This window comes from Anomalospiza imberbis, chromosome 2 (genome assembly GCF_031753505.1).
Source record: "Anomalospiza imberbis isolate Cuckoo-Finch-1a 21T00152 chromosome 2, ASM3175350v1, whole genome shotgun sequence".
Lineage (NCBI taxonomy): Eukaryota > Metazoa > Chordata > Aves > Passeriformes > Viduidae > Anomalospiza > Anomalospiza imberbis.
The window spans coordinates 73,897,745-73,920,100 of record NC_089682.1 but is presented as its reverse complement, the minus strand read 5'-3'; the positions used below and the strand labels follow the sequence as shown (position 1 = coordinate 73,920,100).

Sequence of the window (22,356 nt, the reverse complement as noted above, 5' to 3'; positions counted from 1 at the left end):
AGGGGGTCCTGAAGTTACCTAGCCAAAACAGATTTTGTAGATCACTCAGGCAGCATCAGCAGCTCCTTTTGGCAGCAGCACTCAGCTGTTGCATTAGAAATTAAACAGAACTTTTGAGCTTAGCCCAAATCCCAACACCTTGCTTGAACCTTCTTGCTCTTGTGCTCTGTATGCTGCCGTGCAAAGGAGAGGTAAATCTGTATCCAGGCAAGTAGTACCACTTTCAGTGGAAATCTCAGCCTGATCCTCAAGCTCTGAGTTTTGCCCTTCCCTTTTGGGACAGGAGTGCTGGCAGAACACCTTGGAAATGAGAGGTTTGGTCTGTGCATTGGGTGAGCTGGTCTGGATGCCTGGGAGATGGATAAATAAGAAGGAGTGGCACAAAGATGAATAGAAGGGGATGGATGAGGTGCAGGATGGATGGCAAAAATAAGGGGAGATTTGGGGCATCTGCTGTGTCTGTTGATCCCCTGTGGAAAAAACGATGATGGTGTAAGGTAGAAGAGACTCATCTACCCGGTGGGGAAAGAGGTAATCTCTTCTAATCATCACTGTCCCAAGCTCTCTTCTTGAGTGCTTCCAGTGATGCCATGGGATTGCTACAGACTTTGATCAGGATCTGTCTTTAACACCTCTGGGCCTTACCCAGGGCTTGTTTTCTCTGCAACAATAGGGCCACTTGGTTCAGGTTCAGCCCACCAAGCTGTGACCTGCTGCTGGGATGGGTCACCAGCCAGGACAAATTTGGGCATCACTGCACCTGTGGGAAACAAATGAAGCCTGGTGGATGTGGCATCCACAGCTTCTCAGGACAACCTGGTCCAGTGTCTCACCACCCTCACAGGGAAGAATTTCTTCCTAATATCGAATCTAAATCTGCCCTATTTCACCTTAAAGCCATTCTCCCTTGTCCTGTCATGCAGGATTCGTTATGTCCATTGTCTCCTGAACTGGATGCTGTTGTCTTTGGAGGAGACAACATTTCCCTCCATGCCTGTTTCTCAGTATTTTTATCTCTCTCCTGTATTTAGTTGCAAGTGTGGAATTATCTCTGCAGGAATTAACTGAAAGGGGAGATTGTCACTGATTAAAGAGCATAAAGGTAGATTCTTGCAAAATGGTAATATTATTTTGTCTGGATGAGGGCAATGTCATTTGGAGGGGAAGGCCTCAGAGAGTAGTTGTGGAGGAGAAAGACAGGCCAGGTGTTTTGGGAAAAATTATGTAAGCAGGAGATCTTAGGGCACTAGGACCATGGCATTTTCAGCCCTACAATGGCACTGGGGAGAGATGCTGTCAGTCTCAGCCCTGAGATTTTTTCCCAAACAGACAAGAGAAATCTTGTTTTAGCAACCAAAAAATAAGAAATTTTTTACAGCCATTTCCTGCCTTCCTGGTATATATCTACTGTGACTTGTGTATAGGGCTTTTGTCCATTCACAGAATTATAGAACGGTTTGGGTTGGAAGGGATCCTAAAGATCCTCTAGTTCCTTGGGCAGGGGCACCTTCCACTAGACCAGGGTGCTCAGAGCCCCATCCAGCCTGGCCTTCAACACTTCCAGAGATAGGGCATGCACAGCTTCTCAGGACAACCTGGTCCAGTGTCTCACCACCCTCACAGGGAAGAATTTCTTCCTAATACCTAATCTAAATCTACCCTATTTCACCTTAAAGCCATTCTCCCTTGTCCTGTTGTCTTTGGAGGAGGTGCTGCAGGATGGGAGAGTATCCCTTAGCTCCACTCTTCTTTACATTATTAAGCACTTAGCTCTTTTCTCTTGCTGAGTGGGGATTATACAGTCAATCCCCTTGGGGGTTTCCTGGAAGGGGAAAGGAGTCAATGAACTAATTCACTAAAAGCAGGACCAGTGCTTCCCTGCCCACAAGTTTCTGCATTAAAAGATCTTTTCCCCAATGTGTAGTGCAGGCTGGGGATTTGGCAGAAACACAAGAATGAAGATAATGGGGAGGACAGAGGTTAGGTTCTTGCAGTTCTTTGCTCTCCAAAGCTCACCAAGAGTTTAGCAGGGAGGCATTTCTGCTGGCAATGGGGATTGGGTGCAAAAACCTTCTGGTGTCCCACTTGGAGGTGTTTCTTCCAGAAAGACTAAAATACTAACTTCTGTGCTCCAGAGGTGTCTTTACTCAGCTTTTTGCAGTGTCTTGGCCTGGCTCTCTCAGTTTTTGTGTCTCCCAAAGAAAGCTTGGGGTTAGCCCCTTGGCGCTGGGGCTCCTTCCTGGCTGAGGGATCATCTCCTCTGAACAGAGTCAACAGACTCTGCCTGGGGTCCATCACAGGGGTTAAAATCTTTCCAGACCTTTGCATTTCTTGTCTTAAGAATTTATGAGCCACTTGCCTGTTAATTTATCTGCTGTTTTCAGTAAAACTGGAGCTGATTGCCAGTCTGGCTGCTCCTTGCCAGGAAAGGATTTGGTCATCATTTAATGCAACCTCTGAATTGACCTTGTTTTTACATTTTTGAGCCATTCATAGGCTACCCCATCCCTCAAGGATGAACAAGAGATTCATTGTTATTATTTGTACTTATTTTAAAAGGTCTCTAGTCCCATTAGATGTGATGCTGACCCTGGCTGTGTTCCAGCAGGTCTCGCCAGTTCCTCTCAGGGCCACGGCCTCATGGTGCCAGGCAAGCACACTTTCCCCCTTAGCCCCAGTGAGGACTGGAGTTGATAAGCTGCTTGGCACTAGTGCAGCCTTTGATAAGAAATTTCCAGCCAGTCTGCTCTGTCCTCAGCATCAGAAGGACACGGTCTTAAAAGCAAAAGCGACAGTAAAATCCCTGAATTAGATTCACTGCGTGCTTCTTTGTGCTTCTTAGTGCAGCTGTGTGTTGGTGACAAGAAATGATTGTGTTGGTAATGAGGAAGAGCAGAACAATAGCAGAGGGTGTGGCAGAAAGGAGTCCTGGGCATCCACTGCCTCTGAGCTCCATGGCAGGGAATGTGCAAATCCTCCCTCCCAGACTGGTCTCTGGGGTCCTGGAGGGGCACACTCGACCTGCAGAGCAGCTACAGAGCTGCTTATCACAGAAACACAGAGTGGTTTGGTTTCAAGATCACCTAGTTCCAATCTCCCTGCCATGGGAGAGATACCTTCCACTAGACCTGGTTGCTCAATGTTAAGGAAACTTCCCTGTCCAACCATCCAGGAGCTGCTCTGGCAGTCACACTCCCACCACCTGAGCTGGGACCAAAATTCCTTTGTAGTGGGTAGCTCCCAGGAAACAGTGGGTGCCCCACTTGACTCCCTACACTCACTCAGAGCTGGTTTCCTTACTGTGACCCCAGCTTTCCCAGAACAGAGTCTCAGAGGTGTGGATCATTAGAATTATTTCATCTTGATGCAGTGATAGAAAAATGGCCTGAGCTGGAGGGACTGAGAGGAGTGACCCTGAACAAAGGAAGCCTTAGGATTTTATCCTCTCACAATCCGAGCATGGGAAAGCCTGGAGAGTCTCCTAGTGTCTCCTAGGTCACATGGATGGGACACAGGTTCCCTTGCAGTTGCTCACCGAGATACCTACACTGAATATGTTCCTCACCACTCAAAGCCCTATCCAACCTGTCCTGGGGATGGGACATCCACAGCTTATCTAGGAAACTTGTGCCAGTGCCTCACCATCCTCACAGGAAAGAATTTATTTCTATTATCTAACTTAAACCTGATTTTATTCAGTTTAAAGCCATTCAAGCTATTCCTCCTTGTACTGTTACTTCATACACTTATCAGAAGTCCCTCTCCAGCTTTCTTGGAGCTTCTTTAGGTACTGGAAGGAGCTCTAAGGTCTCCTTGGATCCTTCTTGTCTACAGACTGTACAACTCCAACTCTCTCATAGTAGAGCTGCTTCAGCCCTTAGAGCATCTTTGTGTTCTCCTCTGGATTTGTTCCAGCAAGCAAAGTCCATGTCCTCCTTATGGTGGGGTTCCCCGAGCTGGATGCATGCTCTGAATCAGCCAAGGCTTTTAATCTTGGTGCAAGCTGGGAGTTTCTGCACTGCCTGTGAGCTCTAATCTTTGAGCCTTCAGAGAGGATGGGATTTTGGGGTGATTTGCCTGTGTTAAGGGCAGGCGTTCCTGCTGGAACAAGACTTGATCAGGCATGGTGCTGCCTCTTGCAGAAGGAAAATAAAATACAAGGAGTGTGAGTATGTGTGTGAGTGTGTAACTGTGAGTGTGTGAGAGTGGAAATATAAAACAATGCTTCTTTGATATTTTGATCTTTGTGAAGAAACCACTGCTCAGTGATGCATTTCTCCCAGTCCCCATCCAAGATGGAAAAGGATGAACAAACCATCTTAATGAAGAGTGGCTGTGGATGGTTAAATTTTGACTGTGGTCTGATAGAAATGCCACTGACAGAGTTAGATAAGAATTAATGTTCCTTCTCCCAGTTAGGAGAAGCTCATGACTCCACATCTCTAGAGGGTGGTTTTCTCATAAAACAGGATTCTGTTTGTAAAGCTACACCCAGTATATGAATAACCAGAATAGGCGTGGGCTGGAAGTAGTTTCTTTAAATGGCTTAAACTCATGATAACCTCATTTTTCATCATCTTTGCATAGTCAGGAATTAATTTAGACTGTGGTGAGGTCAAGTCCTGTTTTTGAATGGAGGTCCTATGAATGGGATACAATCACAAATCAAAGGGTATTTCCTTGCCCTGGGAGAAGGAAATGGAGAGAGTATGGCTCAAGGGGGTGTGGGAGGTGTCCCCACAGAAAAACAGTTTGGAGATTTTGATCTGAGATACACACAATGGAGTGTGGAGGTAGTTTCCCTTTGCAGCTTTCAGTTCTTCTTTTCCCATCAATAACATGACTCTTAAGTTAATTAAAAGCAAATAATACCAACAGAACACCTCTGCACAATTTAGATTTCAAAATCCTATTTCAGAAGACTGGCTTTCAGTGGGACACAGGATTTGGGATTCAGGCAGGGCAGCTGCTGAATTATGTTGCTTGGAGGCAGAAACAGTGCAACTGAGCTCCTGGCCACATCAGCTTGCTGCACGATTTCACATTAGCTCTGTGATGAATGGCTGGGTTTGGACCATTCCTCCTGAAATACTACAGTTTTTCACAGCAGGACTTACTTGGATAGGCTCCTCCCTTTCCACCAGCATGGTCCCACCTCTGCATCCTCCAGGGTGGGTACTGATGGCTCAAAAGTGGTGCAAGATGTGGAGCATCCTCTGGACTCCTGCCCGTGCTTTGTGGTCCCTCACTTGTACCTGCCTGACCGTGATCCTCCAGGTCTGGGCTCGATGCATATAGTTTCAGGCCAAAGCAGTTCCTCTGTTTGAGGTTAAACCTCACAACTAAAAGTGTTGGAGCAACTGAGAGCATGGTGTGCCATGTGAGAGGACAGGCTTTGGAGTGTGGGTGTATTTTAAACTCACAATACTGCCAAACCAGGGTTGATTCACCCTGCAAGTCCTTTCCAGGGGAAGGTGGTCAAAGGAGATTTGTAGGAGAGCTCAAGACTGGGATATGATGGAGGATGGGTGAAGGTGGCCAGCAGCACTGTGCTGAGTCAGAGAGGTGTATCTGTCAGAGGGTGTTAAACAGCCTTGGGAGCTTATTTTTTTCCTCTTCCTTGCATGTCATCTCACTGCTCTGAGCATCCCATCCCCCAGTTTGTCAGTGAGCCATGTGAAGATTTTCCTGCTTTGGCAGAGACTTCTGCAGACCTCAGGGCTCTTGGTATCCAGGGAAAAATTTTTTTTTTTAGTGGCATTGCCACCAGACAAAAGCACTTGCTGTGGGAGAGATGGTTTGAGGAGGGCTGTGTGGTGATGCTAAAAGCCAGGCTGTGCCAGCCTCTGCATCAGTCTTGGCTGGGTAGAGACTGAAGAAGTCCTGGATGGACTAATGGTGGCGCTTCCCAAGAATGCATTCCTGGAAAGGGCATGTGAGAGGAATGACAGGTCTGGGGTCTCTGTACTTGTGCCATTGTCCTTCCAATCCCTCTCCATCTGCTCCTGGGGAAGTGCAGTACTCTCACAGCCTCATGTGTCTCTCCACCCCTCATTGCTTTATCCTTTTTGGGGTGCCTTTGTACTTTGGATACCTGGAAAATAAAACTGCAGAGGAACCTGTCAAGGTCCTGCAAACTGACCTTTAGATCTTGTTTGCCTCTGTCCCTGCTCTTCCTGGTGCCAAAACAAACACTGTCCCCACTCTTCCTGGTCCCAGAACAAACGCCATTGCATGATGCTGTGGTACACAAACTGAGTCAAGGAGTTTGTGGTGAGCCTGTGTTTTTGGATGCCTCCCTTCACAAGCAAGTCCTGTTTGCTGTGGGTGGAGTGTCCAGTGCCCTCTGCATGGTGAGGGAGCTGATAACAATACAAATGTGTACACACTGAGATACTGTGAGTGGATTAGCATTAGGGATGCCTGACTGAGGCAATACAAACCCCCACAAACAATTCTGTAGGGTGTAGATACTCCCAGCCAAGCCTATCCTCCTTCCATGTGTGTGAAGCTGATCTGCCAAGTATATATATTTTTCAGTAGAGCCTGTAGTGACAGGACAAGGGATAATGGTTTTAAACTGAAAAAGGATGGATTAAAAGTAGATATAACAACGCAATTTTTTTATAGTGAGAGCAGTGAGACCCTGTCACAGATTGCCCAGAGAACCTGTGGCTAGCACGTCCCTGAAAGTGTTCAAGGCCAGGTTGGATGGGGTTTGAGCACCCTGGTCTAGTGGAAGGTGTCCCTGCCTGTGGCAGGGAGTTGGAGAGAGATGATCTTTAAGGTGCCTTCCAACCCAAACCACTCCATGATTCTATAATCTTATATTAATCCATCTGAAAGCATAGACACCTGGTATTCTAAATTCACCCCATTTCCCTTTCCTTTGTCACCCTGGTGCACATTTTATTAATTCCCCTTTTTTGCAAAATCGCATCCCAGTTGCAGATACCTGCAGCAGAGCAACACAGGGACATTTGTGTCTGCTGTGTCACCATTGCTTGCCATGCTTGGGGCCTCTTGCTCTCTTGTCTGTGTGAGTGACATTTAAGACATCATCCTTTCAGTTCCCAGTTGCTCAGAAGGGAGGGAGAGAACACAGCCATTCTAATAGATTATTTTGCTGATTTTACAAGTCTGAGTGAAGGCATTGTTCTGAAACAGCCAGGCTCTGCAATGAAATTAGACTAGTCTGTTCCTTACAAGATCTTGTTAGCAAAAAATGGTCCTGGCATGCAGCAGATGTTGTATCTCCCGTGGTTATTCCTCCTCCTGCCATAGCTTTTTCCCTCCCCACATCTGGTTGGACATGATCCAAATCCCCATTGAATCTGAATCTCAGAAACCTGCACCAGGAAACATTTATGGTAAAACAGTCACCAATTCTAAAGCAAATTAGAGAGTGATTTTCTCCTTACAACCCTGTGTGGAATTGGACTAGCTGGAGAAGGTGAGGAAGATATTTTCTGCTTTAAATATATTTGGAAGAAAATTGTGTGAGTTTTGAGAAAGTATCCCAAAAGGGAGAGCAGAGGGAAAGACCACATGCTTTTGGATGGGAAGCAAAAGAGTACAAGATAATTGCTCTGATTGGATCTTTTTTTTTTTTTTTTCCCTTAATGAACTTCAAAAACCCAAAACCAGAGGGAGCAAACTGTCCCAATCTGGGCTCTCATAAGCCAGACCTCTGCAATCAGCCCCTCATCGACAAGGATCTGCTCTGGCTCTGATTTCCGCCTCTGTCCCACATCCATTGGAGGAGGGAGGGTGTGAATCACCAGAACTTTGAATCACAATTTTGGTCGTCTCTGTGTTATCAGTCTGAATCTTTCCATAGAACCATCCACACAGGCTTTCTCTAAATTGTGTTTTGTTGCCTGGAGCTCAGCAGGCATTTCAGTGGACAATTTCAGGGAGGGCAGATCATCTCTGATGGTGCTTAGAATCCTTGTAATAACCATCTCCGGAAGTGTACAAAGAACATATGTGTGTGGCACTTGGCAACATGATCTAGTGGTGAACATGGAAATGTTGGATTAATCGTTGGACTTGGTGATCTTAAGGGCTTTGCCAGCCTCAATGATTCGGTGATTCTTGGAATTCTCCAAGATGGGTTCTCCTTAGGGATAAAGAGACGTGGATGACTCCCTTGGCCAAGGTAGAGTTAAGAACCACACATTAAAACCATAGCTTCCCTGCAGCCATGGCTTTTGGCTTCCCCTCCCTGTTCCTTCCTGTTCTCCATCTGTGTCCAGACTAGGAGCAGCCAGAACCCAGAATCTGGCTGTGATAAATGAAGGACAGGATGGAGTTCCTGTCTGCTGAAGCCTCAAGTGTCAAGAGACAGTTTGAGCTGGTTCTGTGGTGGCTGAAGCCTGAACCCAGAAGGCCCTAGAGTGTGTGTGGGTGTAGATGTTGGTGTGCTGCCCTCCTCTCTCAGGGTCATGGTGCTGGGAGGGTGATGTGGTGTTTGCTGCCTGGATAAATGTTATTGCTCACCTGGATTCTGTCTGTTGCATGGGGGGGAGGAAATCAAGGTCATGACCTTCTCTGGTCTGGGAATCTCTGCTTCTCTTCTCCCCTTGCACATGCAAATTCCAGGCCCTGTAATTCCATCTGTCTGCAGAACAAGCTCCTTATCAGTTCCAGCACTTTTCACAGGAAAAGGAACACTAAATGTTCCAAAGCTTTTCTTGGCTTTTTGACCTAGTTCCCACTGGTATCTTGTTCATCAATCACCTCTGTACTTGGCCATGGTGCTCCATGGCTCTGAGCGTGCTTTGCATCACACTGTGCCTCACTGTGCTCCATGCAATCCTGAGGCATTGCAGCCTGCCTGAAGCAGTGCCTTGGTCCTTGGCTCCCACCTAACTACAGCCAGAATACAGGGGATGTCATCCCAGTGGATTGAGGACACACAGTCTAGACCAGGTACAAAAAGTATGAGTGGAAACTTAGCATCTTCCATAGGGACTGAAGAATCCAAGTAATTTAATATTGGTAAGCTCCAGTCTAAGGAATACAGCAAAACTTCCCAGGGGGTTTTGCTGTGGAGACTGACCCATAGATGAGACTTATCCTGATAGAATCAGTTTCATGGCATTGGAACAAGAAGGCAATTCTGCCTTCCCCTTTACAAGGATTGGATATTAGAAAACATTTCTCCACTGAAAGGGTGTTCAAGCATTGGAACAGACTGCCCAGGGAAGCAGTGGAATCACCATCTCTAGAAATATTCAAGAAAAGTATAGATGTGGTGCTGAGAGACATGGTTTAGTGGTGGACTTGGCAGTGCTGGGTTAATGGCTGGATTCCATGATCTTAGAGGTCTTCTTAATGATTCTGTAATTCTTCACTCTGGAGAAGAGAAGGATAAGGGGAATCTTAACAATGTCCATAAATACTGGATAGCTGGGAATGAAGGACACAGAGCCAGACTTCTCAGTGGTGCCCAGTGACAGTACAAGACACAGTGTGTGCAAACTGAAAACCAGGAAATTCCATTTAAGTATAAGAAAAGACTTTCTACTGTGTGACTGGTCCAAAAACTAGCACAGTCTTCCCAGTGAGGTTGCAAAGTCTCCATTCCTGGAGATATTCAAAATCTGACTGAACACAGTCCTGAGCAACCTGCTGTATCTGACCCTCCTTTGATTAGGGGTTATGAAGTGGATGATATCCAGAAATTCCTTGTAACCACATTGATTTGATGACTCTGTACTTAGGATCACTGGGAGTCCGCTGGGACCGGGCTCAGTGCCAGGGCTTGAGCGTGGTGTGTGGGCCTTCTGCAGGGAAGCGTGGTAGCCCCGCTCTGCACTCCAGAGCAGACCTCACTGCAGCTTCTCAGTACTTGAAAGGGGCTTATAAGAAAGATGGGGACAAACTTTTTAGCAGGGCCTGTTGAGATAGGACAAGGAGTAGTGGTTTAAAACTGAAGGACAGTTGATTTAGACTACTTATAAGGAAGAAGTTTTTTACAGTGAGGGTGGTCAGACACTGGCCCAGCTTGCCCAGAGAGGTGATCAATGTCCCAGCCCCAGGAAACATTAAAGGTGAGGTTGGGCTGGGTTCTGAGCAACCTGATCCAGTTGACAATGTCCCCACTTATTGCAGGGACTTGGACTAGATGGCCTTTAAAAGATTCCTTCCAACCCAAACCATTTTGTGTCTCTTGTGTTTCTCATGATTTTGTGTTCTCACCTGTCTGTGTAATACCAAGAAACTCCTTTATTGTAATCTGCAGATCCCCCCAGGGGCAGAAGGGCACCTGTGGTCCTTAGATGGAATAAAGAAAGAGCCTCTGCTCCCCAGAGCAGGATCACAAAGAGCTGATCTTACTGACATCCCCACCACCAGAAGCATCCCCACTGCTGGATGCTTCCCGGTGCTGTGACACTGGAGCTGAACCTGATCCTCTCCCATCCCTGCGTTGCTCAGCGATGCCGAGAGGCACAGGTGGCTCCTGCCTTTGCTGGTGTCGGCTTGCCTCCCCCTAGCGCTCATCCCAACATCTTGCAACGCCAGCATTAGGGCATTAGTCCATTTTCTTGGTCTGATCCTGGCCAGTGTCAGGTTAATTTGGAGGTATTTGGTGCTGGCTGGGCTAGGTGGGAATAGCAGGAGGTTCTTATGGTTTTCCTCCCTGTGATGGAGCCCTAGGCAACCTAATCTAGTGGGTGAGGTCTCTACCTAGAGTGCAGGGTTTAGAACTAGATGATCTTTAGAGTCCCTTCCAACCCAAACCCTTCCATGTATCTATGGGTAGAGGTAATTCAAGTCCTCATATGCAAAGTTCAGGTGGGAGGGGCATATTATTCTGGATGCAACCAGCCTGAAAAATTGGGAGGTGTAGGGGAAGAAGAATAATCTGCTTTTCCTTTTTCCTCTTGAAATTAAATGTAATAACAAAAGGAAAAAGTTCTTTCAGCTCTTTGTCCTTCCCATCTGCTCCCAGCCTCCAGCTGGACCCGAACTTACAAACTGGATTGAGCAGGAGAAAAAAAAAATTTAAAAAAGCATTGTGCCACCTGAAGGTTGCTCAACACCCTCTGTTATTTAAGTGCTTTCTTGGCCAGGCTTTAAGTGGGAGTGGGAAGCAGGGAGGGCAGCCTGGCAGGAGTCAGGCAGAGAAAAGCTGATAGTCTTGGTGCATGGTTGGATGAGCTTACCTCCCAAATGCCTCCTACCCAAGTTTCTCCATTCACGGTGTCTATGCACAATCCACCATCCTGGTTTTGATGACAGAATGAGTATTTAATCCTTCTGACCCAGATACAAAGCTTTTGGCTCACCGATTTTTTTTATCTGCTGTGCTAGGGTCTGGAAGAGCAGATCCCTCACTCTTCGTAAAACACTCACGGAGTAAAGGCGACTTAGAAGGGCTGTAATGGTGTGAAACTATACCGTTATCAACAGGGATAATTATAACAAAGCTGCACTGGTGCTGGGACACAATAGGGAATAGGTCTTGTGATGCTGCCCATGTCCTGGTGAGAGCAGAAGGCAGGACAGGTCCTTCTGCCACCAGCCTGATGAGCGAGGCCAGCAGAACGCTGCAGGCCAGGTTTACATGGAGTCTGAGGAAGAGAGGAAGTGACTTTCCTTTGCCAAGAAACACCACTCCTGGTTTCCCTGTCTGCTCACTGAGCCAGTGTGTCTGTTTTTCTCCTGTCCCACAGGAAATCTGCAATGATCCACGTCTCTTTGTGGATGGGATCAGCTCCCATGACTTGCACCAGGGCCAGGTTGGGAACTGCTGGTTTGTGGCTGCCTGCTCCTCCCTGGCATCTCGGGAGTCTCTGTGGCAGAAGGTAAGTGGTTCCCCATGCCAGGGGAGAGCCTGTCAACACCTTGGCTTTGCACTGTGTTTGTCCAGGTCAAAAACTGGTTCTCAGGAATGCCTCATGTCCTGAAAAGCTGATAATTTGCAAAAATCCCCCTTGAAAGACTGACTTACAAAGGGCATTAGTCATCATGACTGCAGTCACCACACTCCAGCCAAACCCTTGGCCAGTTTCTCCTTAACCAAGTGGATCAAATCGCATCCTGTTTTTCAGATCCCAAATTTGACCCTTTGAATTCCAAAATAACCTAAAAATTAGCAAGAGGAACAAAATTCAGGATGCTCAGCTGAAGCATCTGTTTCCCTTGTTCCCATGGTGTCCCCTCTCTTTGGCTGTTTACTGTGTTCCACCTTGGCAGTGAGACACCTCATGCTGGGGCAGGTGGGTTGATTTCAGGGTGTTAACATCTCTCCCAAGTCACTGCTTGCCCAAAGCTCCATCCCTGGCATGTCCCATGGCTGGATGGCACCATGTGGCAGTGTTTCTTCAAGTGTGGGGTCCAAGGGGAATGTACTGGGTGCCAGAAAGCCACCAAGGAGTTGCACCAGAGCGAGGGACTGCAGGCCTGGGGAGCAAGAAGAGAGGTACAGGGGGAAGGAGGTGCTCAGTGCCACGTCCTTGGACAGTCTGTGCCCGTGTCCACCACGGCCTCATCAGTGCAAGAGGTCAGCCCTGTGAAAGCCGAGGCAGGGGGACTTCAGCCTCTGGTGCAGGTGTGCGTCATCATAGGGCAAGAGACCAGCAAGTTGCAAGCAGCTTTTCCCAGATTTTACTGTAGAAGGCAGCCAGTGTGTGCAGGCTGCACCTCTCCTTCACCCACAGCCTCCTACAGCCACGGGCCTGAGACAGTTTCCTCCATCCCACAACTTTACATCTGCTCTGTGTGCTGTGGTTCTTCCAGTTTCTGCTTCCTGTGGTGAGCATGAGCACCAAGCTTAGGGATTTCTTGCAGCATCCCCGTTTTCTGTTAAAATTGAGATTTTTCTTTATATGGGAATAGGATAGCTGTTGTTGCCTTCTAGATAAGCAATAAGGCTTCCTGCCATGGTGGCTGTGGTGACTGCTGTGGCTCTCATTACAAGGGTGACGCACAGGGTTGTTTAGCTTGTTCCTCACCATCAACATCCCCCAAGGGTGAGTGGGCAAGTTGTCATCCTTCCTCACCATTCACTTCCAGCTCTGCCCTGGGAAATGGCAACCAAACAGAGGCTGGGTCCCTTTGGACACTTCATTATTTCAGTTTGCCAGGCATTGCTTTTCCTCCCTTGGCAATTTGGCTGTGAGTGTTTGTGACTTCTCATTTTCCATTGCTTTAACTCTCAGAAGCTTTTTTTTACCTGTCCTCTCTTTTCTTTCAGAAAGGTTTGATTTATTGAATTATGTAGGTTGGAAGGGACCCTTAGTATCATTTAGTTCCAGCTCCCTTTCACTAGACACCTTTCACTAGACCAGATTGCTCAAAGCCCCATCCAACCTGGCCTAGAACACTTCCAGGGATGGGTCATCCACAGCTTCTCTGAGCCACTTGTGTCAGTGTCTCACCATGCTCACAGTAAATTTCTTATTTGCTGAAGATCTCAGAGACAGAAATAACGGGCCCCTTGATCCTAAGTGTGATTACACATGCAATGTTATCACACGTTGTGATAACATTCCTGGACACCAAAATGACTCTATTTGGAGTCTGGCAAGAGCTGAGAGACGCTGATGTAGGCTTTAGTATCTCTGAAATATCAGCCCAGGAATCTTGGCCCAGATAACCCATGGCTACTGCAAAATGTATTCCTGGTGTACACCAGGATGTAACATAAGCTCTGTATCTCCCTTGCTGTATTTCACACAGTGTGTCTCTTAAGTGTGGGGAGGGGGAATACCCTCAAGAAAATAAGGCAGGCCAGCACATCCCTGTGGATCCCAGAAGGTTATTTTATTCAAACATTTTCTTCCACCTTGCTTTCTCCATGTCCCTGCTTCCCATTATGCCTGTGTGGTGTGAATCACTGAGTGGGAATGGGGTACTAGAATGTAGTTGAGAGCTGTTTTCTAATTTTCTGAGTCTTGGATGACCCTACATGGCTCTAAGTGTGATCTGGCTCTATAATACCCTTTCTATGACCCTTCAGATGTGTCTAGCTTTTATGAAAAGAAATTGAGACGTTAAAATGGGGGGCAAAACCATGCCAGAATGCTGGTGCTGATTTGCTGCTGCAGGAGCAGTGTGGTGTCTGATTCCTGCCAGTTGTGCCATCCAGAAAAGGGCATGATGGTCATGTTAGTTTGCTATTCATTGACTTATAGTCAATTTGTCCCTTGGGATCCTCGTGCCCTTCTGTGGATGGCACAGCCTGATGGAGGCCAGGAGGAAAGTGGATTTGTGCATCCAGGAGGAGAGAAGGTAAAAGGAGAGCTTATTGCTGTGTGCAGCTACTTAACAGTGGAATCACAGAGTGGTTTGGCTTGGAAGGAACCTTTAAAGGTCATCTAGCTCCATCCCTCCTGCCATGGACAGAAACACCTGCCACTGAACCTTGTTGCTCAGAGCCCCATCCAGCCTGGATAGCAGAGTGTGGACAAGATGGAGCCAGGCTTTTGCGGGGATGCACAGTCAGAGGACAAAGGACAGCAGCACAAGCTGCAGCTTATCATCTACATGAGCCCAGTCAGACCCCGGAACAGGGCCCAGAGAGACTGTGAGACCTCTGTCCATGGAGATACTCAAAGACAGACTAGATGAAGCCCAGAGAAACATGACTGATTTAATCTAAAGTAAGTCCTGCTTTGAGCAGTGGGTTGGACCAGACTCCTCCAGAATCTCACTCTAGCCTGAATTAGCCATGAGCCTACACTCAGAGAAAGCCACTGCCACTATTCCCTGCCAAGGTGGCATCCCTGGCTTTGTTTTGGGATAATGAGCCATGATTGTCAGAGAGGTTGCCGGGGAGGCTGACATGAGACATCCCTTCCCTATAGATTATCGTGCACAGCAGCACCAACAGTTCTGAATCTGCAAATGAGTCGGGAGGGCACTCAGGGGAAGCCCCAGAGGTGTTTTGCGTCACTGGCCTAGGTTGCCTAGCACTGCTGCGACTGTGGAGAAAGGACACCAGCTCCAGGGCCTGTCTGATCTTTCCCCCTGCGTGTCCTGTTTGAGAGCCACACGCTGCTGAGGACAGAGCAGAGGAGCAGCCAAGGTGATGGCAGCTGAGGCAGGGATGCTTGAGCTGCCCTTCACCTGCGACGAGCAGCTCACCCGGCGCATGCGGCTGCGATTCCAGAGCCTGCAGCAAAGAAACATGAGGCCCCAGGATGGTGAGAAGCTGCTGCGTCCCAATGAGCACATCTACCGAGTGGATTTCATCCAGCAGCACAAACTGCGCTTCCTCCGCTGGAACGTGCAGCTGGAGAGACCTGGGAAGGTCACGGTGACTGGCACCTCCCAGCACTGGACTCCTGATCTCACCCACCTGATGAACCGGCAGCTGCTGGAGCCGGTGGGCATCTTCTGGAAGAAGCTAGGGGCCGAGGAGGTGGAGTGCAATGAGGCAGATGCCCAGGAATTTGGGGAGCGGATAGCAGAATTAGCCCAGATCCGCAAGGTGATGTATTTTCTCCTCACTTTCACTGGCGGCCTCGAACCAGCCCAGCTGAAAGGCTCCATTGTTTTTAAAGCCTGATCGCCTCTTGCTCAGCTTTTCTCGCTCCAGCTGTGCTTCTTTCAGTTCAGTTCTTTGTTCCATTTTTATATCTGTTTTTTTTTTCTTTTTTTCTTCTTAATGAGAGACAGCACCGTGGTAAAGCAGAGAACAGCTCAGTGCTTCAGGAGCCCCTCAAACCTGTGAAATATTCCCCAAATGTGCTGCCCTCTGTCTAAATGATGAGAAGGGGACCACGAGCTTGCTGCTGCATTTGTCTGGAGTATAAGACTGTGTGCTTTTCAATTCATTAGGGATTCACACAGGGTCTTACTGGCTTGGAAATACAAGGCTGCCCTAAGTCCTCTCACTGTAGCAACTGCACACCAAAAACCCACTGAAAAAATAAGTAATTGCCATGCCAGAAACCAGCAGGGACCCCCGGAGAGAGCCCTGCTTTCCAGTTTCCATCCTAGCCATTAAAAAGGGAGGGCTTGTTTGTGATGAGTTCCTCTCCTTGCAAGATGCTGAGTGCTTGCAGGCTCTGGTGACTTGTGCTGCTGCTGTGGCTGCTTGGAGTCTCTGAAGACCAGTTCCGTGGAGAATCCACCTTGCTGTGAAGCTGAAATACTTACACTTGGACTCGCTGTGTTCTGCAGATTGTAAACCCACTGGACTAATGGGGAGGTTGGACCAGCCTTTTCTGACCACTGACATCATTTCTTGTCGGGGGAGGGTGGAATTTGTTGGTCCAAGATGGGTTGGAGTGTGTGTGTGTGGGCAGAGCCAGCAGCTCAGAGCAGCCTAGGCCTGCAATGAGTCCTCTGCAGCAGAGCTAATCTGTGCTTTGTCCTGTCCTTAAAGCACCCATGAAAATATTTACTCTGAAATGTCTCTAGAGAGCCAGGAGGCTGCAGAGCACTTTGCAAGCCACAGAGCAGGAACCTGCTGCTTCTGTCCCTTAAAAGCAGTGTCTCCTCCCCTCTAAAACACATGGAAGGGTGTCTGGGTGACCATGGGAGCAGAGGGTAGTGATACATTTATAAGTATTGGAACAGGAGAGTGTTTTGAGCCCAGTTTGCCCCATGACTGCAAGTAAACTACTAAGCTGGGATGTTTCCTTTTCCTCCACCAAAAAGTGGAGAGTACTTCAATGAGCTTCTGAGACACACAGATAGAAAAGCCCCTTGAAAGAGCTAAGTATAACTATCGTTGGTCCTCTGCTCAGATTGCACTCAAATGTTTGTGAGTACTCCTCAAGGGGCAGCCTGGCATCCTCCAAGATGAGTAAGGAGAGAGCAGTGATGGGAAAGCCAGGGCAAGGTGACTTTGTACCTGTGGCCTGCAGACTTATGCAGACCAGCCCCAAAAAGAGTCCAACCTCTTCTCCAAAACCTCCAGAGATGCAGACCCTATGCCTTCCCCAGCCCAACAGTAGTGTATAAAATGACATGCACAAGTTATGCTAGGCAGAAAGGAGAAAGAAAGCAGATCAGCTACTGGCTGGAGAGATGGTGGGAACTCTGAGTCTTGCCCAAAACCAAGGCCCAGCAACCACCAAATCCTACAGCTGTGTCATGGCCGTTGCAAGACAAGCTGACGTCTTTGTTTAGACCCCAAGAAATGCTGGACTTGGTGAGTAGAGAGAAAAGTGGATGCATCCCTGCTTGGCCAAACACGCCTCTAGGGTCCTAGCAAACTTTGCCATATAAAACCCCTCCTTGTACATCCCAGAGCAGAGTTCCTGACTACAAACCACTTTAGACCAAATAACAGGAGCCACTGGCAACATCCAAAGTGGTTTTTGCATGCTAAGTCTCACAATATGCCATTGCTACGTTGCTATGGTAGAGTTCTTGCTGCAGATATCTTGCTGGGTGTTGGTGTACCACAGTAAATAAAAGCCTAGACAATGGGTTCCCCTTAAGGACTGAGGCTGTTTGTGTCTTCTTTATGCTCCCTTTGGAAGCTGCCTTAATCCTGCATGCAATAATGCACCAAATTTCAATATTGGTATTCTTGAGCCCCTTTTAACTTCCTGTAAAATGTAAGATGAACATTTACTTTCTTCTCTCTTGGTGTGAAAGGCTTCACGGAGTATTGAGTAGGTTTTTTTGTGGTCAAGAGGGGGTTGAAGCTGGGCATAGAAGGGGAAATGATTCTCAGGTGGATCCTTGTTTCCTTCAGAACTGGGAAAGGGAGGTGAGGGTACCAGTGTGATCTCTCTCTGGTGCAGGGAAGATGAGCCTCTTTTTACCAGTCACTGAAAGTATCCCTACACAGTTTCAGCATCCCATAAAGACTTTCAGATATATCACCCTGTCCCATCTCACAGAGGAATTTCATCCCAGTTTGTACCACAGCCCAGCAGATTGGTACAGCTGGGTACCTCTCTCCTTATTCTGAAGAGGCAAGTTCCCAGCAGAAGCCTTGCAGAACTTGACATGTACCAATTTCTCCTTCTCATCAGGGACATTTTTTTCCAGGGTCACAGGTGCATTTTCTCTTAATTAGCCACTCTTAAGAAAATTGAAAAATCAATCAGCTTAGGGAGGTGAACCTGGCATTTCTGACCTCCCAATTTACCTATCTCTCAACTCTTTCACTGTAAATTTGTCACACTAAATGGTGTTACAGCTCCTGATTTTGTGAACCCCTAAGGAAAAAGCAGCACAGCTGGGTGAAGGAGAAGAATCTGGTTTCCACTGCCCCAGTGTCATGCAACCAAGCTGAGGGCAGGACTAGTTGGGATGGTGGGATGGGTGGTCCATGGCATACTCTCCAGCAGGGAACACCTGTGGAGATCAGACTCCTCTCATTTCCTCCTGGATCAGTGTAGAAAACGACCAGTCCTTGCTCCTGGACCCTGCTCTGGATGGAAGCTGACCATTTTTGCTGCCTTCAGTGGTGGAGGGTGCTCCCAGAGCTGTCCCCAAGTGAAGAAATGAGGAGGATGGTGGGGACCTGTGTGTCATGCCACCAGTGACAGTAGGAGCAAGTCTCAGACTCAGCCAGCTGGAAGCTGTCACTACCAGCCCTGGCTGATAAGCTGCCTCTAATCAATGCCTGGATCATTTCTAAGCCCGCATTAATAGCGAGTTGATTATCACAATGGCCCTCTATGACAATTCATTAGGATGAGCTCCAGTCAGGAGGGAATCAGTGAGCACTGATGGAGGGCTGGCTGACATCTCCTGGCAATCTCCAGAGAGGACTCTGGGACACCATTGTTAGCACTCCTATAAAACACCAAACCCTCCAAATGTGGCTCTTTTTCATGGCTTTGTCTGCTCTGCTTCTATTGAACTGGACGAGTCAAGAGTGCCTGTGAGCTTGCAGGGTTGATGGCATCATTAATATTTCAGTGTAGGAGCAATAAGAGCCCTGGGCTAGATCATTGTTGGTAGCTAAGGAGTTGGGGGGCTTTTCAGAAGGAATTCTCTCTGCACAATTCCTGCTTTGTGACAGCAGACAAAACAAACAAACAAACAAAAAACCAAAAAAAAAAAAACAAAACAAAACAAAAAAAAGGCAGCTCTGTCAGCTGGACAAGGACACACAGTAAAGGTGGTTTCACCATGTCCTGTGACTTCTTGAAGAGACTCTTTCCATGCAATGTAGTTGTGTCCTTTCCTGTCCCACTCCAACATGCTCAGCTCTCCACAGGAAAGTGAGTATTTGGTGTATTGGGACATAATAACATAATGCATACTTGCATGGACACCTTGGGGTTTTTTATCACTGAGCTCATGATCCTTTGGGAGCAGGTAAGTGAAGTAGCAGGGGTGTCACAGGCAGTCACATTACTGCTGCTGTCCATACTTGTCAGCATCAGCTACAGTAACTACACGTGGTATCGCAGCCTGCCCTGGCCATGCAGTAAAACCACATTGCCTCCACCCTCAGCAAAAGCTAAACTGCAGTGCAGTAGTTCCTTGCTTTGTGCCTCTGTATTGTGGTTCCAAACAAGATGCAGATTCCCCTACATGTAGCATCTGTGCCTGGCTGTGCTCATTTCTGTCCCAGCTGTTGGGTGAATTTTCCATCCAAAGCAGAGCTGGTGGTCCCTGCAGCCATGATGGGCTACAGACTTTGGCAGTTCCCCTTTGCTTGTGCCTGTCCTGCTGGCAGTGACACCAAACCTGTGCCTCCTCTGACTCCTCAGCTGCTCTAGGGCTTCTTTCAACTTAGGCCTTCTTTTCCATCTTTCACCAAATCACCTCCTTGTGCTTGCCTGGGTGAGCGTGGTAGCTCTTGACAAGAAAGAATGGAGACTTTGAAGGAATTGGGATCCTGCTTTTCCCACTTCTACTTAACAGAGTAGGTTCATGCAGAGTATCTGCTGCCTGTTCATTTCCACCAGGTAGATGAATACCACACTTGCTCTTGGGCCAGTCAAGTCACACCAGAATCAAGCAGGAGAACCAAAGAAGGTACCCTTTATTAGTGATACCCTACTGACACTAAAAAAAACAAAAGACATGGTCATAAAAATAACCATCCCTGGTTAAACAAAGAACTCATCTGCTCCAATAGCCTGTCTACAGAAGTAGATGGCAGCAGATGTCCAGGGTCGGGTTATAAGAAAGACGACAAAGGTCTTTAACTCCACCTTCTAAGGGACAGTGAAGTATAAGCTATTCCAGTACAAGTTAATCTAGTTTGCATTGGTAGAACCAGGTCCAAAATCTGGCCCCAGAAGACTGTAAGCAAGTCCATCCCCCTCATATTCTTCCTTGTCTTTGATAATGCCTGCATTAGTTCCAGGATGAGAGTCAATCCCAGGAAAAAAAAAAGGAATAATAAGGAATAATTTGGGTATATGTGCCTCTTCTTCTGCAGGTCATCCCAGACTGGAAGGAGCAGGAGTGGAACCCTGAGAAACCTGAGAGCTACGTGGGGATCTTCCACTTCCAGTTCTGGCGCTTTGGTCAGTGGCTGGATGTGGTGATCGATGACCGCCTGCCCACACTCCACAATCAGCTCATCTACTGCCACTCCAACTCCAGGAATGAGTTCTGGTGTGCCTTGGTGGAAAAAGCTTATGCCAAGTAGGTACCCAGGCAGTTGTAGGATAAAGTGGGACTTGGGCACTCTGTTTTTCCTTTCTGTTCATTCATCAGCTAGTTTGCAGCAGTGGAAACAACGTCTTTCCTGCAGAGAAGTAGTACATAACTCAAACAGGCAAACACTAAGAAAAAAACCCCTAATTTACCCTCAAAGCAAAATACCCTTCAGTGTTTCTTTAAGTAACACCAATTCTAGAGATTTCAAGTTCCTTTTACCTTGGTCCTATGACAGCAAGAGTGCAGCAAGGAATGTAGGTTCTATTTTTATACCCTAGTTTGCTGTCCTCTCCCACTTGAAGTTCAACTGCAAATCTCCGTTCTTGAGGTTGCCCCAAGAATCGTCCCCAGCCCCTTAAAATGTCAGGCCAGAATCGTGCCATCCCTGTCACCCTCTTTCAGGTTGTCAGGCTGTTACGAGGCCCTGGATGGAGGCAACACAGCTGATGCCCTGGTGGATTTCACTGGTGGGGTCTCTGAACCTATCGACCTGACCGAAGGGGACTACATTGCTGATGAAGCCAAGCGAAACCTCCTCTTTGAGCGCGTGCTGAAGGTGCACAACAGGGGAGGCCTCATCAGCTGCTCCATCAAAGTAAGCAACATTACCAGTATGGTCACGGTGCCACAGGAATTGGCGTTTTAGGATGTAGTTATCTTACACAGTCATAAATTTCTAAATTAGATCAGATAAATTGTGGCCAAGGGTTCCGACTTCTGGATGATGGCAAAAGGAGTGAATCCTGAATGTCAATCCTCTTTATTCCTTGTTGCTATGTCCAAGAGTCCACATTCATCCTACTACCCTTTAAATGCTAGGAGGTGATCCACTCCAGAGAAAGACATTTTGGTGTCTGCATCTGGGCATCTTTACAAATGCTGGTTGCCAGACCTCCCAGTATAACCATTAGGATGAGCTTTATCAGTTGCCAGTATAGGAGCTCAGAGACATCATGAGGCAAATTAAGAAAAGGGGGGATCCAGCACATAAAATGGCATCTGAGACGTGCCAGCTATTGACTATTGATGCTCTTCTTTTTGGCTTAAAGAAATCTGCAGGGAAACCTGAGTTGCTTTCTTTCCCAGCCCCTGCAGAGGTGGTCATGTCCCCCTGGTCTGAGCACTGTCTGTATCCCCCTGCCAGGCCACATCAGCAGCTGACATGGAGGCTCGCCTGGCCTGTGGACTGGTGAAGGGCCACGCATACGCGGTGACGGACGTGCGGAAGGTCCGTCTTGGCCATGGCCTTCTGTCCTTCTTCAAGTCAGAGAAGCTGGACATGATCCGCATGCGCAACCCGTGGGGTGAGCGGGAGTGGAACGGCCCTTGGAGTGACACGTGAGTTGGGATGGACAGCTTGTTTCAGTGGGAAATTCTTCCCTGTGAGGATGGCGAGGAACTGGCACAGTTCCTCAGAGAAGCTGTGGATGCTCCATCCCTGGAAGTGTTCAAGGCGAAGTTGGATGGGGCTTTGAGTGACCTGGTCTAGTGGAAGATTCCCCTATTCATAGCAGGGGGATTAGAATGAGATCATATTTAAGGTCCTTTCCAACCGAAACCATTCTGTGATTCTATGATTCCATGTTCGTTCATACTAGTGAAGGATGTTCATAGGTGACCTTTGTGCTCCCAGTCTTATTCCAGCAAAATGAACGCCCAACAGAATCAACCTCTGCCACCACCAGCTGCTGTGGTGGCTGGGGATGAGATGAGGAACCAAGGGCTGGTACAACCAGAGCCTTTGGCCAGAGTCAACTGTGTTATCTTTATGGATAGGGCTGTGATTGTACTGGCCAAATAAAACCTTGC

At 47.7% G+C, this 22,356-nt stretch overlaps 2 protein-coding genes across 2 annotated transcripts in view; both read left to right on the top strand.

The window, feature by feature from the left end:
* Positions 1-22,356, top strand: part of CAPN5 (calpain 5) — a 36,266-nt gene that overhangs the window by 3,875 nt on the left and 10,035 nt on the right. The window contains exons 2-5 of the mRNA XM_068181744.1: positions 11,685-11,816; positions 20,324-20,532; positions 20,950-21,142; positions 21,692-21,885. Of these exons, the coding sequence (XP_068037845.1) occupies positions 11,685-11,816; positions 20,324-20,532; positions 20,950-21,142; positions 21,692-21,885 (728 nt within the window). The remainder of the gene's footprint in view (positions 1-11,684; positions 11,817-20,323; positions 20,533-20,949; positions 21,143-21,691; positions 21,886-22,356) is intronic.
* OMP (olfactory marker protein) lies at positions 14,308-16,672 on the top strand. The gene has a single exon (XM_068178446.1). The coding sequence runs from the start codon at positions 15,044-15,046 to the stop codon at positions 15,521-15,523; it is 480 nt and encodes a 159-aa protein (XP_068034547.1). The 5' UTR covers positions 14,308-15,043; the 3' UTR covers positions 15,524-16,672.